The sequence below is a fragment of the Colossoma macropomum genome, unplaced genomic scaffold (assembly GCF_904425465.1).
Source record: "Colossoma macropomum unplaced genomic scaffold, Colossoma_macropomum, whole genome shotgun sequence".
In the NCBI taxonomy this organism is placed as follows: Eukaryota; Metazoa; Chordata; class Actinopteri; order Characiformes; family Serrasalmidae; genus Colossoma; species Colossoma macropomum.
In genome coordinates this window covers 23,939,874-23,959,389 of record NW_023494810.1, presented here as the reverse complement: position 1 = coordinate 23,959,389, position 19,516 = coordinate 23,939,874, and the positions used below count along the sequence as shown (strand labels likewise).

The 19,516-nt window shown below is 38.4% G+C and overlaps 2 protein-coding genes across 2 annotated transcripts; one reads left to right on the top strand and one right to left on the bottom strand.

Annotated features, from left to right (window-relative positions):
* Positions 1–513: 513 nt before the first annotated feature.
* On the top strand, positions 514–10,997 carry dnajc16l (DnaJ (Hsp40) homolog, subfamily C, member 16 like). Its single transcript, XM_036559984.1, has 15 exons — positions 514–619; positions 1,332–1,530; positions 1,685–1,751; positions 2,018–2,339; positions 4,023–4,207; positions 4,657–4,761; positions 4,878–5,036; positions 6,213–6,343; positions 6,662–6,839; positions 6,989–7,171; positions 7,552–7,628; positions 8,415–8,495; positions 8,617–8,706; positions 8,861–9,031; positions 10,342–10,997. The coding sequence occupies exons 2-15, from the start codon at positions 1,355–1,357 to the stop codon at positions 10,760–10,762; spliced, it is 2,346 nt and encodes a 781-aa protein (XP_036415877.1). The 5' UTR covers positions 514–619; positions 1,332–1,354; the 3' UTR covers positions 10,763–10,997.
* A 1,296-nt stretch (positions 10,998–12,293) lies between these two features.
* Positions 12,294–19,482, bottom strand: cdab (cytidine deaminase b). Its single transcript, XM_036559987.1, has 4 exons — positions 19,161–19,482; positions 16,698–16,809; positions 14,564–14,621; positions 12,294–14,462 (listed from the first exon to the last, which is right to left on the bottom strand). The coding sequence occupies exons 1-4, from the start codon at positions 19,342–19,344 to the stop codon at positions 14,322–14,324; spliced, it is 495 nt and encodes a 164-aa protein (XP_036415880.1). The 5' UTR covers positions 19,345–19,482; the 3' UTR covers positions 12,294–14,321.
* Positions 19,483–19,516: the final 34 nt, after the last annotated feature.

Here is a 19,516-nt window from a genome sequence, read left to right as displayed (position 1 = left end):
GCTAATTGCTCTGATGGCAGACTATTTTTTCACTGTTACATATTAATATTTATTTATTTGTTTGTTTGTTTGTTTAATTCATTTCTATTAATATATTTTTAATGTATTTTGATATGTTTTTATCAAAGTATTTGTTATGTTTTTACAATTTAATTTTTTTCACTACTCCTATGTCTTCAGCCCCTGATTTCTGTATAGGCTCGGCTACACTTAAATAAAGATTGACTGATTTAAATACTGATATAAAAACGTCATGAGACGTCAGAATGAAACAGGCCACTCTGGCCACCCCTTGGCTACGCCCCTGCAGGAATGTTATTTTATTAGCAATTAATTTATTCAAATCAGTGTCGAGCTATTCTGGCCCCTAAATTGCCTATATGGCAGTGAATGCACTTGTGTTAAAGGCAGAGCGTGATTTAATTAGACTGGTGTGTTTTTGTTGTTTTCTGAGTGTCCGTGGGGCTTTTATCGTGAAGTGTGGATTTCCTCCATTCCCCTCCCTCAGGGAAACATAAGGAAAACTGCCGGAGAGCATCGGGGCCCTCTGTGGGTCTGACCTGGAAGCTTCACGGCTGAAATTTGACTGTTTACGATTATGCAAAGAGCTCGAATTAAGGTTCTGACAGTATCCTCCTTTCAGTTTGTCGTCTTCAGAGCGTTTGCTGCTGTGTCGTGTCCGTCATTTCAGTCCTGTTTGGCCAAAGCATCCAAGTCTATCATGCTAAGCTTGCCGGCTAAAGTTAACCGTCTCTTGCCGGCTAGGCTACCTAGGCTAGCTACCTACCTAGTTAGCTACCTTCCCGGGCAGTTGCCAGCCGTAGGCACTTTGTCAAATTTGTTCTCCAGTTTAAATAATTTGTCGTATTTATTCAGATTTTGAGTTATGCCTGTTGTGTTAGGGTGTGTCTTGTTCGAGTTCGGTTTTGTCGTTTCACGTAACGCTCGCTAGAACAGCTAGCTGCTAAATATGACTGTAGCATGAAATGATGGGCAGTTCAGTCATTTTGGCTGTTTAATAAGCTAACACGCTTTTTATAGAGAGGGGACTGCAGCTCTGCAAGCCCTGTCATCCTGAAAAATGTGTCAGAGAAGCTGGTTTTAGAGCTGCCTGACTGACATTTTAAAAAACTAAGTTAATGTTTGAACCCTCAGTGACTGTCATTGTCAGTCCTGGCTTCTCTCTTTTTTGGTTTAATGAGATGTCATTTATGTCGTGTTTAGAACCTCAAAAAGAGCTTTCAGTTTCATTACACTTTACCCTAGTTAGTCCTGTTCTGCATTAGATCAGATGACTGAGGTGAGAGTTTTGGTTTCTGTTCTTTCCATAGCTTCCCTGCCCAAGTCTGAGAAGATGGGAGCTGACCCGAAGCCGTTCTTAAAGCGGTTATTCTGGCTGTCTGCTCTTCTGGTACTGTTAGATAATGCAGCAGCAGCTTCTGAATTCAACCCTTATACAGTCCTTGGAGTGTCTAGACACGCCAGTCAAGCTGAAATCAAGAAGGCGTACAAGCAGCTTGCCAGGGAGTGGTAAGTAATGATGCTAGGATGGTGCAAATTTTAATTTGTATTTAATTCTGATCCTTTTGATGAGCAAAGGTACCAATTTGCAGTTCACGATCAGAATGTGTAGCCCAGGAGTATTTTCCCATTAGCATGTTAAATGCATTATGCTTTATTGTAGGCATCCAGACAAGAATAAAGATCCAGGTGCAGAAGATATGTTTATCAAGATTACTAAATCATATGAGGTAAGTTGCCATACAGACATGTTATCTGAAGATCCTTGGCATAATATTTGGCCAAATAAATATTTTAGGACACCACAGAGGCCCGTAAGTTACTTCTTTTGAGAACAATGACCTTGTCCTTGAGTTTGAGGAAGACACTCTATAAATAGTACTATTAAGTTAAAATCCTAGAATATTAAACAAAACTGATACATCTAAAGGATTAGAATGTCCACTCTCTTTCTCTGACGCTTGTATATACATTTAATCTTCCTTGTTTTCTGCAGATTCTGTCAAATGAGGAGCGGAGAGCAAACTATGACTGGTTTGGTCAGACAGACGAGAACCAGCACCACGGTCAGGCACCACAGGGCTTCCGGCACTTCCATGACAGCTTTTACTTCGACCAGTCCTTCTTTCATTTCACACAGTCGACACGAGATTTCACAGACAGCAAGCACCTTCTTCGCTATGAGCATTACATGAACGAGGTGGTGCCGGATAGCTTCAAGAGGCCCTACCTAATAAAGATAACATCAGAGTGGTGTTTCACCTGCATCCATATTGAGCCAATATGGAAAGAAACAATTCAGGAGCTGGAGGCTTTAGGTATGTGCTTTAAAACATATTTAATGAAACTATCTGAAGAGCAACATCAGCACAATGCTTTAAAAAACTTTTTGTAGTTTGCTTTTCAGTTGGGACACAATATATTGTTCCGTAATCATTATTGGGCTATCAGCCTGACCATTTGCACAATGATTTATCATTTACTTTGAGAATGCTGAATAGTCATAGATGTTCTTCGGGTGTTTGAATGAGTCAAAGAATTCATATGATCCCACAAACAAATAATTTTGGTCAAAAATAATGCCAGCCAAACCTTAACACATCACATAAACTGATGTGTTTTGAATATATTAGATGGTATATCATAGTTGCAATTTGTAGTAAAATAATTGCCATAGGATATTTTGTATGCACTCATATGGGAATCTTGGGCTGATGCCAATATCTGTTGTTTTTTTTTTTTCATGTAATCTGGCAACACCTATACACAAACACTTATAAAATGTAGAAATTAGGACTACGTCTACCTAAATTAGCATTACAAAGAAATGTAACATTTATTCTTGTAGAATTACAGATGCAATAATAGTAAGTTTCACTGATACTTCAAACCAATATTTAATCATGTATTTATTGTACTCTGGAAGAGTGGAATGTTGAGTCAATGCTGCTAAAATGTTGACATGCATTTGCAACCCTCTACTTATAAATGTCAGTTTTCTTCGTAAGGCGAATCCAGGCAGATGTAGTTCCAATTCCTGTGTTTTTAAAAAATGTTTGTGTCTGCATGAGCAGATATGTACATGAAAAATGTTGGATATTTGCATTGGCCCACAGTTCCAGTACTGCTGCCTCCTTTCATTTTAGTACACAGTAGCACTGCCTAAACGTTCTTCTCTTATGGAGTGTAAAAATGTCATATATATGTAGGTATACGTTTGAAATATTGGTCAAATCTAAATATCTATCTGATGCTGATCTGTTTTTTTAAAGCAGATATACTGATTTGATTTAGATATCATCGTCCATCTCTAGTATTTTGCCATATCATGCAGCCCTACACATGTTATTGAGTCTTCTAAACATACCCCCTTTACCGCTGCTAGAGTAGTCTCATAAGCCAGATGTCTGTCCATTGTCAAGAGCCTTTATTGCTCCCTATTCCCAAGAACTGCCTGCTTTGACAGTAAAGGGACATCTGACTGACATGCAAAATAACCAACCACAAACTCTTATTTTTATGGGCCGTGAAGGGACGGATGACATTTAAAAAAGGGCTACATCCTGTCTCCTTTAATAGCTGTTAAATTTTTCAAAGAAAACTTGATAACTGCTTGCAAAAGCTGGTTTCCCATCAGACAAGAAAAACTGGTGCGAGAAAGTGTGTACACATGGTCATGCATATAACCAATCGTAATGCATCTCACAAAATACTGATGGCCAGCTTCACGCATAGTAGATATGACACTGTGTACATGTGGTCAGTGCCTCCGATTCTAAGTCAGAGAATTAGCTCTTCATCTAGGTAAATTCGGACTCACTTTTTCTTTATCCAAGTGTTGCAGTATTTATGACTTTTTTCTCAATTAACAGCCCTATTGTTCAGTATAATTTAAAGAATAGTTTTATAAAAAGAAAAACTGAAGATGCTCTTTTATTATTTTCACAAACTTCTGACGTTTGTGCGTGTACTTTTAACATCTGTTTTTGTCTTGGTTTTAGGTGTGGGCATTGGTATAGTGGACATTGGATATGAAAAGCGGCTGGCGAACCATCTTGGCGCCCACCGCACCCCCTCTATTCTGGGGCTCATTAATGGCAAAGTGACCTTCTTCCATTATGCTATATCCAGGGAGTACCTGAGGCAGTTTATAGAAAGCCTACTACCACAGAGACTAGTGGAGAAGGTTAGATCTTTATCCAAAGTTCACTGTATGTCAAAGTATATAAACATCTGCTTATCCTGTATTTCCTGATATCTGAATAGGAGGTTTGTCCCCCTTTGCTGCCCTAACAGCCTCTTTTCTTCTTGGAAGACTTTACACATTACATGTTGAAACATTGCTGTGACAATTAGATTGCATTCAGCCATAAGAGCTTTAGTGAGGTCAGATACTGATGTAGGATGATCAGTTCTGGATCACAAATGTCTCTTCAGCTTATTCAAACTGTACTGGATGCTACTCCATCGCTTTAGAAGGTGATGGATCCCAGTGCTGGAGAGTAGTGATAAATTGCTCTTATTGTGGCAGTTTGTGTTAGCATGTAAGTGTGGAACAATGCTAAGAACTTTTGGTCATAATAACAATGCCTTTTATTTTTACAATTTAAAAAATGTTCTGAACTTTTTCCCAAGGTGACAGATGATAACTACTTGCAGTTTTTGAACGGTTGGCGTGAAGAGAACAAACCAAGCGTGCTGCTATTTGACACAGTGCCTACAGTGCCTTTACTGTATAAGGTAAGAGGTTATTTTCATGCTGTAAAATGCACTGACTCAAATATTATAAGTTCAGATATGCACATGTGACTGATTTCTGGGTATTAAATTGTCCTGGTTTGCTCTTCTGCTTGTAGCTCACAGCGTTTGCTTATCGGGATTTTGTGAGGTTTGGGTACGTAGACCAGGGCCTGACTGAGACGACACGCATCCTGCAGCAGTTCAACATCAACACATACGCTCCTACCATGCTCCTGTTTAAGGAGAACACAGAGAAACCTGCAGATGTCATACAGGTAACACCTACTGCCCAGTGTCAACTAACTCATTTTATGAAGGATTGGATTTGTGAAATGCTGGTGTACACGGTCTTCTGTCAGAAAGATTGCAGCAAGGGGGTTTTGTCCCCTTTTAATCAAAATTTATGACTAGACTTATGACGGTATTCAGCATACCACAATATGCAATGCGCCCAGTAATATTATCGTGGGCACTTTGAAATACCATCACTGCAATTTAGTCAAACAAGCTGAAGTTTCACTGGAGGTTTTTTCAGAAACAGAGGAGCTCTGTTTTCATAAGCTCCCAATGCGCTCTGATGAGTTGATGAATTCTCTCTTCTGAGCGGAGCTTGTAAACAGTCAAAACCGCCACAGCAGAGCCGAAAGAGTAGCAGACAGAGAACTTTTTCTCCATCAAAAAGGTGAAGAAGTCGTATATGTGCGTGTTTGAAGTAAAAGCCACAAAAGGCTTACTTCAGAACATGGTTTTACTTAACAAGCAGTTCAGCAGACTGCTAATGGCAGATGAATTCAGTAGCATTCTAAGTGAAGCTTTTAGCTTGAAGTATTTACTAATTGATTAACTATACTGAATGTCTGTTACAGGCTTTGTTTGTCAAACGTTTGTGTGTGGGCTCGAGTGATATTGAACCCAGTGTAGAAGAAAAGCTCCATCGCTGTTAGCTTGATACTGATATACAACAGAAAATCTAATATTCCCGCTAGCAGAAATTAGCTCTGTAATATAATGACTGGTGCAGCATGTTCATGGTTATATGATGCAGCGCTTGTGCAAAAGAAGATTGAAACTGTACGTTTTGTTTGACTTTCAGCTCTGGCTGTTTTAGTCCGTATCCTAGCAACTACCTCTCCTCGTGTGTATCAGCAATGCAGCACCAAGTGAAGCAGGGGTTTTTCTACACATTCACTGGAAAGTTTAAAAGGAGGAGTTGCTTCTTCATGACGATTAAGCCTTTAGAGCAACAGAGCAAAAATTAATTTTGATGTTTTTTGTGCATAAACCTACACAAATAAAAATGGGCCTCAGGGAAGAAAATAAAATCCAAGAAAAATGTACAAAACAAGCCAGACCATTGAACGGTGATTCCAACGTTTTGAACAGTAGTGTGTATGAGCATATCCCTTTATTCTCCAGGGCTTTCAAGTAGCTTATTTTGTTCTGTCCCACAGTTTAGGGGAATGAAGAAGCAGATCATTGATGAGTTTGTCTCCAACAACCGTTTCCTGCTGGTGCCTCGGCTGGTAAACCAGAAGCTCTTTGATGAGTTGTGTCCAGTGAAACAGTTCCACCGGCGCCGAAAGTAAGAAACCTACTCATCTCTCTCTTTCCACATTGGGTTTTCCTGGTTTTAGACATAAACAAATCCACAGTTTGTAATGCTTAAGAAGTTTACCCTCTGCTAAACCTTCTTTTTCTGTTTCTGCAATTGTTTTAGCCTAGCTGATGCATGTAGGTTTCTAAATAATGACTTTTTTTTAAGAATAATGACTTCTTTTTTTTTTTTTTCTAAATAATGACTTTTTTAAGAATAGGTCTTGCAGAGAACTCTCAAATCCTTACTTAGAACTACTACTTTTTTTAAAAAGTGCCAGATATACATGTCCTTTCATCCTTTCAGGTACTGTGTCTTGCTCATCACGGGGGAGGATGAGGCTTTTGTCTCAGTGAACGATGCTTTCTTTGACTTTGCCTCCTCCAACACTAAAGAGGTGCTGAGATTCGCTTATGTCTATCAGCGGCAGCAGCAGCCTCTCTGTGATACCCTTCTCAAAAAGGAGGACATGAGTCCTCCCCAGGTCAGAGCAAAAGTACTCAAAAGCAGATTTAACCCTCATGTTGTGAAATGCTTTCTGCTTCCTTTTTAATTTGAAAGAGAATCAATTGTAATATCTACGGTACTGCTCTCTCCCTCTTTCTGTTTTTCTTTGTACGCATCCTTCTGTAGGTGATAATTCTGGAGAGGCGGAGTGCTGCAGGTAAGGTGCTGTATCGGACAGTGACAGGTGGCTGGAATGGAAGTGATGAGGATAAGCACCGCCTTCATGAGCAGCTGGAGCTCTTGCAGAGAGATCCCTCATTCCTCACCTACGATGCCATGCTGCCTGAACTTAACAATGAGTTCGCTTCTGTGAGTGTCCACATACCTGAGTCAGTCAGACAGGGATGTAGATTTAGTTTCAGAAGTAGACGGTGCTATGAAGGCAGTGCTTACATGGATTATCCTCTCATCAAATCATCAAAAACTAACACTGCCATAGAAATGGTTAGTAACCTAACTATGGAAATGGATGTAGCCCACTCATTCAACCATATATCACTGGTGTTGTCTTCTGTACATGGTTTTTTCAGTTTCATAGCTAACTTTGAAAATGGGAGTGAATATTGAACAAGGTGAAAACTCTGCTTGTGCAGTCAGACTTTCACAGAGTTCACCAATGCAAGTACAGTACTAGTACAGTTGTACTTTTGATTTCCAATCAGTAATTTTCCTCATTTTCTTCATTATAGATGTTTCTAATTCAGTGGGCAAATGCCGCTTATGATTATCTCTCTCAAATGTACTTTGACCTTCTCCACTCCAACTGGTAAGTGTGAGAGGAACCACTGTGTTTCACCTGTAGCTGCTTATGTTCTCAAACAGTAACTGACATTTACTTTAAACAGTAAATTATGGACCTGAATGTATCTTCATAATACTGTACACTGTAACAACTTTTGTTGTTGTATGATATATTATGAAACCTGAAACATTCGAAAAGGATCTTCATCAGATTAAATACAGTTGAGCTAAGACAGCCGTCATTGGGATATGAATTTTGGCAAAGTTCTTCAGAAACAGTGAATTCAGCTGTTTTTTAGTTTCTATATATTGACTGTATACTCTGGGTAGTACATGGCAGGTTTTGAAATATTGTTTACATGTTAATTCAATCTCTGTTAATAAAAAAATTATTTTCCATCATATGAGCCTTTACCACTGAATCATGGGACTAAATCTCTTAGTTGCAGTAGGTTGTAAACTACATTTAGAATGGTTTAATCCCTTTATCAACGGCTCTGGATTTGGCAGGAGTCAAAAGTGAGAGTTGACAGTTGAAAATCCAGAGTTGAGCATCATCAGAAAGTAAGGTTTCTGGAACAAGCTGCGCTCGTGTCCTCATACATACAATTAAGAAACGGTCCTCAAGCTGAATGGAAAAACCCACGTATTCAAGTATCAGCTGTTTATCGGAAATTAAACTTTTTAACAGAAAGCATCCGGTCTTCAGTTTAAATAAAAACAGTAAATCTTGTGTGCATGCTTTTTTCTTGTATTTTTCAATAACCTTCTGAAACACCTCAAAACTCAGAAAAGTCTCTGTCTCCCCCAGGCGAGAGATGATGCCCATTGTGTCTCTGATCTTCTCTGCTCTCTTCATTCTGTTTGGAACAGTCATCATTCAGGCTTTTAGGTAGGACTTGGAAACTGTTGGGGATTTCATTAAAGGTGTGGTTCATCGAGTTTGGCTTTGTACTTGTTTTGGTGTTACAGTTTAGCTTTGATTCCGCTCTAACTGCTGGACCAATTTGCAGTGACTCTGGTGAGGAAAAGCCACCCAAGCAGAAAGCCAATGAATCACCAAAGACAGCTGAGAGCTCTCCAAATGCTGAAAACACAACAAGGTATGATAGATTCGTCAGTCTATCCTTTACAGTGAAAGTAAAAAAGAAACATTTCCATTGGAACAATTTCCCTTTTGAGGGTTTCCTAAGCAAATCCTTACAACTTGTGACAATCCTACCACAAATAGCATTAATTTTTGTTTTTTTTCTCTAGCCGTCCTCCTAAGAAGAACTTTGTAGAGGTGACGGAGCTGACTGATGTGACTTACACCAGCAACCTGGTGAGGTTGAGACCTGGACACATCAACGTGGTGCTGGTGCTCACTGATGCTTCCAAACAAGTTCTGCTGAAGAAGTTTGCCAAAGAAGTGTACTCTTTCTCAGGGTGAGGGCAGGCAGTTTTCTTTGTTGGTTTGTGTGTGTGCTCTTCTTGTTCTTGTCTTTTTTTGCTTAATTGTGCTTGGCTTGGCCCACAGTTATTGACATCGACAACAAAAGATTGTTGTAATTTTATGTGAATTATTTTTCCCACCTAGCTTATTTAAATGTTAGAAGTAAAGCTCTTTTTGGACAGGGTGAGATCATTTATACCAGTGTTTCTCTGTGATTTAAGTCCTGTCCAAATCTGCCTTGTGAATTATTTTTACAGACTACGTGCTGCCACATCAGTAAAGACATCGCCTTTTACCTGATCTAAAATAAACCATAGAAATAATGTTGTTATATTAATCCTGAGTGAATTACCATGTCTGTAAAAATGCTAGCATATTCTGCATTAAAGGAGTTTTTGCAGTTTTTAAGTATAGAGGCACTCAAAGAAGCTTTTGCTTGTGTTCTCTGTGGCGCAAAGCAAGTCAGTATGTGCTGTACTACCTCAAGTGTATGACTCCAAACATTAAAACAGGTAAAATGGCAAGAAAAGGTTTGATTTGGCTGTAAATTCCCAAACTAATTGCACTGCTAGTGATACAGTGCATTCACTTAAGACAGCAAAAATAGATGGTTTGGGTGAACAAAATAAAGGCTAAATTAAATGTTTTAACACATTTACTGTATGTACTTTATTATATAATTATCAAATTATTTATGGAACTTATATACTTATGTTTAAATAGCAAACTACAAATTTTAAAAATAACTAGGACGGAAGTAATTAGCTAATAGTCGCTTAGTCGTCAGTGACTGCAGGAAGCATTGAGGGCGATATGGCTTTTGTTGTGTCTTTGCACCATAAACAAAGAACTTCCTTGTGGCACAGACGGTCGTAGTTGATAGATTAATTGATCACAGTTGGTTAGTTGCAGTATTTATTATAACTCTGTACCTTTAACAAGGTTTTTTTTTTTTTTTCAAGGATTCTTTAGTAAAGGCAATGGTTATATAAGGAACCATGACAACTCACAGGAACCGTTTGAATGCTTGCATGTTCTTTGCATGGTTAATTTGTTCTTTTCCATGATGGAGAACCTGCTCTATATGTTTTTGAAAGGAAAAAAGTTTTTATATATGACCAAAATGGGTTTTACTATTATTACAAACCAAATAACGTTTTTGTTAATATATAGAATCTGATTGATTAGAGTGTAAACTTTTTGGTTAAAATCGCGCCAGATATTCATTGCTACAGACCAAGTACACTTAAAGCCTGTAAAATCCGATAGCACTGTATTCATAAAATATTTCTGCTTCTCCTAGATCTCAGACTCTTCACTACTCTTTCTTGAATGTGGACAAGCACATCCAGTGGATGGACACTCTCTTAGAGTTGGTGCCCGATGCTAGACCTTCGGACGATGAGGAAGAAGAGGGCGCGTCCTCCTGTAAACGAGACTACACTGGCTACGTGCTGGCACTAAACGGCCATAAGAAATACTTCTGCCTCTTCAGGCCTGTGTTCACGGGCGACGAGCCGGACTGCAGCAGGTCGTCTGACGAGGATGGTGGAGCTTCTCGGGTGAGGTCCAGGAGCAGCTCCCGACAACGAGCATCCACTCTGCAGATCCATCACAAACTGGACCGACTCAGCCTGTGGATGGAGAGGCTGATGGAGGGCACCCTTCTCAGGCACAATGTTCCAGCCTGGCCTGATCTGGACTCCATCACTCCTCAGAAATGAATGGGCTGGAAGTGGCTCATACAAGCAAGGCCGTGTTCACTCCTGCCTACAAAACAGCTGGTCTAGACTGCCCTGCAGGGGGCGTCTCATGATAACACATAGCAGGAGTTGTTGATGTTGACCTGAAATAATTGTTGGTACACTGTTTGTGTAAAGTGTGTAAGGCTTTATTAGGAAACTGTGACTTTTACAGAAACGTTATTCTGGATTGTGCACTGAACCCAAATCACTATAGTTTCTTCAAAGGAGTGGCCTGTGTGCTTTTTGCTGCTAGTGAGGGGCTGCAACAACCATGTAATTTCCACATGACTTTAGACCTCATTTTAACTGCTGCTTTATGCTGTAGGAGCTAGTTTCTTAAAGCTGGTTTATGCCCAGTGAGAAAGAGGAGAAAGCCATCAGAATGGAGAATTTAAGAGTAATTTTAAAAATTCCTGGTCCTATACTTAAAAGCATTATGTAGTATATTTCTGTACTATCTGACGAATCTCTAAGTTGGAGCTCTTCCAGGATTGCGTCCACCATGTCCATTGTAGATTGCTGCTCCATTTCTGGAATCCTTCCTAAATCTAAAGAGATCCAGCTTGTTAATGATCTGGGTAATTACTCCAGTATGTCAACAGCAAGTTTTTTTTTTTCCTTTCAGCTGTTTTACAACTCATAAACTTAATTAAAGGTACAACATGCAGACAAGTGATACTTTTTCATTTAACTGAAAATGGTGATATAATTTAAAAACTTCACATCAATATTAAAGCTGGCTTGGTCATCTTTTGCTTTTAACATCTATGTTTAAGAAAATTGACCAATATGTAGCATTTTTTTTAAGAATTTCTCTGTATCTGGTCTTTCTTGGGTGGAAAAAGCAATTTTGCAAACAGCAGGAAAAGCTATTCGGGATGGGTTATAAACAGCTGTATGCAAAAGTTTTGCCGCCCCTGGACAGATTACATATTTGAAAATAAGAACAAATCCTCTGCAGAGGACACACTTCTACACATTTAATGCACAATTACTGTTTATTTGCTGTCTTTAATGTATTGGGGAGGAAAGATAAAACATAAAATGTGGCCTCTGCAGAAGTTATGGCACATTTTATATTTTATGTTTTATTTTTTTCCAGTATGTTAAATTCAAATAAACAGAAATCATGTACTAAAATTTGTAGAAAAATGTCAGATGTGTTATTTGCAGTTAGAAAATCAACACATATAATTTGACCCAGGGTGTTAAAACATTTGCATATGGTTATATATGTTTTTGAATGAACAAACTAAACCCTAAAACAAAAATCCTGCAGAATCCAGGATGTAGTTTATGATTGTGCTATTGTGTATTAGAGGTGGGCGATATGGCGAAAACAGTAGTCTAAATATCGTCATATTGCCCATTCCTAGTATGTTTTTACTTGCATGCAAAGAAATCTCGTGGTTTCCATATACTTAGTTTGGAAGACTTACTTGACTTAGTTGCTTGCATGTCTCTCCTCTCCTTAAATCCCACCTGTTGTAACTTTTATGCTCTTCACTTCTTTTTTTTTTTTGTATTGCACTTTGCATTTTCTGTTGTCCATGCTCGACATGCCTACGTTCAAAAATACTGTAGTACGAATATTATTTGAATGTAGGATGGTATTGCAACTAAATTATTAATTCTCTCAACGATGTATGAAAATCGGTTTAGGATATTGACCTCGGGAGATTAATTATACATCCCCTTTATTTAAAAGAAGAGATTTTATTTGTAAGATTATACGTTGTTTGTTCCATGTCTCCCACATAATGCTTAACTTTAAATAAAGTTGACACAAATTACAGTTGCCTGTAGTTTTATTAGACCAGGGTTTCCCAACCAGGGGTTTGTAGTGGCATTGCAGGGGGTTTATGAGACTGTGATAGAAATGTCAAATTTAATTTAAAAAACATTTTTGTTCATGAAAAAAATAACGCATTTTTTTTGTGACGTAATAAGTACAAAAAGTGACAGATGATCCACTAAATTATTACTAAATGGAATGGAATGTATCGTGTGAATGTAATCATGGGAAAGTTTTTAATGTAGAGTATAATTAATAACTAGCTAGCTAAATTGCAAAAACGTTGTAATCCTCTTAAACAGGATCTGTTTGAAACAGATGGTTCTTGGGGAAAAAAAGACATTCGGAAACTAAACACAAACTTAAAATCATAAATCATAAAACTATATCATACTACTACTTACAACCTGTGGGTTACTTCAAATTAATTTGGGTTGAAGGGATTCTGATAACACAAAAGAAATTGTGTATTAAAGGGCCTATATCTTACATTTTCTTGTATTTTATGGTTTCCCCTGAGCTCCACTTATGGTTTTCTTTACCAAAATCAGTCATCATCCATTTTTACCTGACCATTTTCCAACCTCTCTTTATCTTTTAGAATTAAACAGGCTGTTTTTGTTATTATGCCTTCAAGACTGATATTGCAAATGACCTGTTCTGATTGCCTGCACTGTATTGTGCTCGATTCAAAAAGCAGTCCAGGCTGAAACACAGGCAGATATATGCAAGTGTGCTGTTCTTTGACATAATGACACAAAACTCTTATGTTTTTAAAAAGTGAGCAAAATTCATTCATTATATGAACCCTTTAATTTGTATTTATTCTAATACTGTTTTTTTTTTTTTTGAGAAATAAATGCTTACTGCTCAAATAAACAGCTGTTTAGTTCTCATTTTCTCAGATGCCTAAAACTTTTGCATAGCCTGTATATAAACACTAACACGGTGCTAATATATAAACACTGATACACTGTATTAACCCAGTTTAAAGCATCTCAGAACTTTTTACATCAGGTTTTCTGATGAAATAGAGAAACAGCTTTTTACTCCATTTCATTTAATACACAACAGAATGTCTCTTAAATAAGATTGCAAATGTACATATGAAATTATATATACAAATTGTAAAACTGAAATGTTTACATGCAAAACCAGTATGTTCTTAATACTTCATAATGTGAACCGGCTTTTAACACTAAAGTAACATTTATGAGTCCAGGAACTGCTTCTTTCAAGATGTTGCTGTTTAGTTGCAGTTTTCTCTTTATTTTTTAGCAAGTGTTAAAGGGGAATTCCACCATTTTTTTGAAATTTGTGAATATTTCAGTCTTTTAGATTAAAGAGTCATTCAGAGTGGTCTCACATGAAGCGATTAATTGTACAGAAACTTACAGACAACCTATGCAAGTCTTCTGCGTCTGTATATGTAATGTTGGTAAAATGGTCATAAATCGGAAAAAAATTAGTTTTGTTCGGGGGCTGTTTTGGCCTGCATGTACCCCTCCGCCATGAATGGATTAAAATAAATGGATTAAAAGACAATTTAAGCCAAAACTTTATCCTGAAACTATCATAAAACAGAATATATCTAACCATCAACTTTTGAAAAATCGGTGGAGTTCCCCTTTAAGCACAGAAGCTTGGTGCCCATGCCATTGTGGCGTATAGCTTCACGTGCACCTTTATGTTGCTTTTCTCCTGACATTTTTGCCATTTCCCCTCTTTTTCTCACAGAGGTCATTAAAATTCATTTGGAAGGGTATGAACCTTCTTCATCTGCAGGTCGTCTGGGCCGAAGGACCCGGGCAGCAGCTCCTCAACGGTCATCTCCACATAGGAACCATCCGGCTTGGACAAATACACGTCCCAGCTGGCACCAAACTGACCACAAGACAGGCACAATGTTACAAATTACAGATATCTCTACAGACTCTTACATATTTAACTGAACTTTTGATGTTTTTGCCTCTGACAGCACTCACTTCTCTCATGAACTGCCTACAGCCTCCACATGGGGAGATGAACTGCTCACACAAGTCGCTGAAAAAGCAAAGCAGATGGATGAGGGTGAGGTTGAGGATGAGTGCTGCACATTCAGCCCTTAGAGCCAGACTGAGGTGCTTAGTAATCATGGCTTATTTACAGGTAAAGTAGCTAACTAACTAAGGATGGCCAGTATGCAACTCTTCAAGGCCCAATCCCGTTTCACCCCTCGCCCCAGCCACTTAGCCCTACCCCTCTGTTTTTCACGTTCACACCTAGGGGTAAGGTGTCCCGATTTTTGTTGAGATAGAAAGATAGGGCGAAGTGTTAGGGCTACATGGTCCTCCACATGGAGGTTTTTCAGAGGCACACTCCAAACGGAGTCTTATGAAGAAACAAAAGAAAAACCGGCAAGATAGCTGCGCAAAAAACCCGCAGATGTAAGTATTTTCTCTGTTAAAACATACAATAACCATTGTATTATCTTAGTTTAATGTTGTTTCACTGTGTTATGGTCCTTTTCTTCATAACAAGCAAAAAAATCACTACTAGTATGCTGATGTCTCTAGCTAGCTACTAAATTTCAAGTTCCACCTTAAATGGAGCAGCAGAACTGCAGCAGAGCTGACTGCAGCACTATTTAAGGTGGAACGGGAAATTTAGCTAGCTAGCTACAGAGACATCCACTTTATTTTCCTAAAATGTGTCCTGTATTATTTGTTTACTGGACAGTGTCCGTAGTACTAAACAAAAGCACAGTGTAATATGTGGTTAAATGAACCACTGAATAGCGGCATTAGTTTTTTATCAGTATGCATGTAAAATGAGTACATCCACTTTCAACTGCATAAACATGAGTTAAAAATGTTTAATATTATAGTTATTTTTGGTATTATGTATAGAATTAATAATAGTTTTACTTTGTTAATCCTTTGTTAGAAAATAAAGCATCTTTTTTAAGGCTGTAAAATTATTTATGCTCAAAATTACACACATTTCTACCAGATGTGAGTTTGATCGTACAGACACACCAGAGATGAAACTGACGAATAAGAAAACAGAAATTTGCCTGTACTCGTTTTATTATTAGAGTTCGCCGCTAAATGCTGACGTTTTATTGGTTCCTTACCTGCTTCATGTAAATGATATGTAAATGAGGTGCTGGTAGGACTGAAGCTGATTCGTCGTTTACGCTCAAATCGCGGTTGCTTCCACGTCCTATAACGTTTCACGAATCGGACGCAGAGTAGCTCGTACGTCATCAAAGTAGGTCAAATCTGCGCACTTTTTACGCAACTTTGATAAATTAGGCGCTTTATGTATTTTCAAGATGTGAAACAAGTTAGAATGACCAAAATACAAAGAAGAAAAACAGTAGTGTCAGATTTAAAGAAGGCCATGAGAAAAAAGTGTAGAATTATGTTTTGTCAATTTAAGTTAAACTATTTAAAAGGAGGGCGGCATGGTGGCGCAGTGGATAGCGCTGTCGCCTGGGTTCGATTCCCGGCCGGGTGACCAGGGTCATTTCTGTGTGGAGTTTGCCTGTTCTCCCCGTGTCTGCGTGGGCTTCCTCTGGGTACTCCGGTATCCTCCCACAGTCCAAAAACATGCAGTCAGGCTGATTGGACATGCTTAATTGCTCCTAGGTGTGAGTGTGTGTGTGACTGTGTCTGTCTGCCCTGTGATGGACTGGCGACCTGTCCAGGGTGTATCCTGCCTTCCGCCCAATGACAGCTGGGATAGGCTCCAGCACCCCACCGCGACCCAGAAGGATAAGCGGTTTAGATGATGTATGTATGTATGTATGTATGTATTTAAAAGGAATTACTTTAGAAGAACATTAATTAATTGCTTAAAATAAGATGATGTCATAATGAACTGACATCCAAACAGCTACTTGTTACTATGCAGTTTATGCAGTTATTATTTACTGGTTGTTGCCTACAGGTTTTCTGTAACTGGAGTATAAATCTTTATACCACAAACAGTTGTTTAGTGCCCTAAAAGTACCAGCAAGACCATGATATACATGATATAATGTATCACAATAACAACATGTTGTTACAGCGCCCACCCTCAGTGTGAACTCCTGTTTATGGGTTGTTTTCTATGTAGGAGCCAAAGCTACTGTACCTGGCTATTGCAATAGCTTTGAAATCTTTATAGCCTTCTGACACGGCCTTGGAGATGGCAGTCCGCTCTGCGCAGATTCCCAGGTTGTAACAGGCATTTTCAACATTGCAGCCTGTTGAGAGAAAATGGAATGGAAGTCAATTGTCATTGTCATATTTGGTAAATAACAGTGAAATTACAAGAACTCGATAAAGACTAAGAAACTGTCTCACTGTTGCACCAGATATCAAAAAGCTTTCATTTTCATCACTCTGAAGTGGCATATTTTGCTCTCATTGTTTTATCACAGTGGTGAGAATGAGATTATTTTGACATTGGACACAACAGCATGTTGATTTTTAGTTTGATGTCATATATACATTACTGTGCAAAAGTATTAGCACCTAAGCACCTTAACCTTTGTTTAAAACCATTTATCTTGGCTGTAACTGTTTATTTGCCAGTAAAACCATATAATAATGTTATTTTTTTAATATAACAATATACAAAACATTATAATTATATAATCACAGTAAAAAGAAATAAGAAAAATAACTTTTTTCTTTTCTTTTTATGCATCGATTAGCCGAAGGTTGATTAAACATGCACACTGACATGAATTAATGTATTAATGTTATTTGCTTTTCTTGTAGCATTAGTATCTTTCTGAGCAAATAATAAACGTATACACTGTATACACACAACACTGTGAAAAAGTCAGAGACCACCATACGGTTGTTTAATTTCCTGTCAAAATGGCCATTAAGTAGAAATTATTATTTTTTTTTAGGAAATATTTCTGAGGAGACTGTACATAAGATAATCCTCTTGCATAAGGAAGGAGAATAAACTGGATTTTCCAAAACTGAAGTTTAAGAAATGATTAAAAGATACAGAGAAAATGAGATTCCTAATAATCGTGCAAGACCTAGAAGACCACCAAATCTGTCTCCATCAGATAAACCGCACTTAAAGCTCCACTCTTGTTTTCATGAGAGAAGCAGAAAAAGCAACCAACTCCTAAGACTGAACTTTGGAGGTGTTTAAAAATATCCCTACAGATCACTGAAAGCAGTTCTTTCCAAAAAAAGGAAAAACACAGAACAATGTGATATTATGTTTAGTTGTTGAGGCCTCTGTGTACATGAATATTTGTACTTAATGTCTATTTTGAGTGACAGTTAATATAAGGAGGGTAGACTCTGACTTTGGCACAGTGCTGTGTATTATCAGAAGGCATGTAGGCTTTACTTTCTGGGTTTTTTTTAAGAACTTGACACACGTGTGCCTGTGTGGTGAAAGATATTGTTTGTTATTGGTTTGTCCTTTGATTCACAGACTGTTCTGTTCTATCATGCGCTGACAATACAGTGAGTCAGGCAGTTCTGACATCAGACGCCTCTTAAAAGTTCAAGGCTGAAGAGTTGAGCAATTGTGGAAGTTTTTTAGTCATTTTGCTGATTTGTCCATGTGAGTCCCTGTGATTGTCTGCCCCCTATGACGTTGTGATGCGTCTGCCATTGGAAGAAGCAAACTGCAAACATCAAACTTAATCTTTCAACCAGAAACAACTCACTGTTTATGTAATGATTTCCTTTTAAAGAAACAAGCACAATACTGGCTCACTGTCTCTTAATCATTAACATGGCAGAACATTATGAAAAACAAACATGACCATGGTCTGAGAGATGCTGTCTGAGTTTAAAGCCTGTCTATCTATCTATTTATAGTTTAAAGCCTGTCTATCTATCTATCTATCTATCTATCTATATATATATATATATATATATATATATATATATATATATATATTTGTAACCTCTTCTCATTTGTGACCTCTTGCTCATCTCATACATCAAATATACATTTTTTCATCACTGCGGGGTGATTTTTCAGTTTCTCGCCATGAAATGGTGGGAGTTGTGGCTCCTCTTCTTCATTCCTTCTCTAACTGACAGCCAGCTTAACTGAGATTAGGTGTAAGAGTAAAGCTTTTCTAAATTATGAATACATTCTTGAGTGCATCAAAAACCCCTTACAGCAGCATCGCCGTCCTCTCTTGACGCTCCTTATGTAACCAATAGCATTATTATTTAACTGCTCTCAGGGTTGAGAAGCTGTTGATTACGTGTAGAGAGGAATTACTGTGGATGCTGTGCAATTACTTTTGTTGAATATACTTTTAGATAAACTGAATTGGATTTCACTGTAGGAATGAATCAGCTCTGGATGTTAGTGTTTTTTGCTCTATTCTCCATCTCCTGCATCTGTTGTATGCGACTGATTCCCACAGACAATACTTTCAACAAGTTTACCAGTACTTAGTAAAAGAACAGCTAACTTCTTGACTAGAAACACCTTATAATAGAAGTCAAAGGGGAGATGCTGAAGCAAGTGCCCATTGGCTTCTGTTGTGTATTGAGTTAACAAGTTCAGAGCAACTTGTATGTTTCGAGTTAACAGGTTTAATTTCTAGCTTCTCACCTGTAAACACCGTCCCGTCACGGGTCAGCAGGGCGGCCCCTACTCGGAACTTGCTATAGGGGCAGTAAGCGAAGCTCTTGGCCTCCAGAGACTGCCGGATCAGGCCCTTTACACCAGAGGAGTTCGTCTTTAGGCTTTTCTTTGGCAAGTTCAGCAGCTCACCTCTCACTTTCTGGTCGCTCATTTTGCTGTGTGTGGAACGTGTGTGCCTTTACTACAGCTTTACTCAGCGCCTTTGACTTTGAGTCCCTTTAGACCCCTCTTGAGTTGATGTTTAGCCAACCCAGGTTCTAGGATCTTCTGTCCCACCCCACACACATACACATCCACCCATCCACCCGCCCACCTACCCCTCC

Excerpts from the sequence above, each read along its gene's own strand:
- dnajc16l (XM_036559984.1), top strand. The coding sequence starts at position 1,355 with ATGGGAGCTGACCCGAAGCCGTTCTTAAAGCGGTTATTCTGGCTGTCT. Across the intron at positions 5,037-6,212 it reads AACCTGCAGATGTCATACAG|TTTAGGGGAATGAAGAAGCA; the intron begins GTAACACCTACT and ends TCTGTCCCACAG. Across the intron at positions 6,840-6,988 it reads AGGACATGAGTCCTCCCCAG|GTGATAATTCTGGAGAGGCG; the intron begins GTCAGAGCAAAA and ends ATCCTTCTGTAG.
- cdab (XM_036559987.1), bottom strand. The coding sequence starts at position 19,344 with ATGAGCGACCAGAAAGTGAGAGGTGAGCTGCTGAACTTGCCAAAGAAA. Across the intron at positions 16,810-19,160 it reads TGACGGGACGGTGTTTACAG|GCTGCAATGTTGAAAATGCC; the intron begins GTGAGAAGCTAG and ends TTCTCTCAACAG. Across the intron at positions 14,463-14,563 it reads GTAGGCAGTTCATGAGAGAA|TTTGGTGCCAGCTGGGACGT; the intron begins GTGAGTGCTGTC and ends TCTTGTGGTCAG.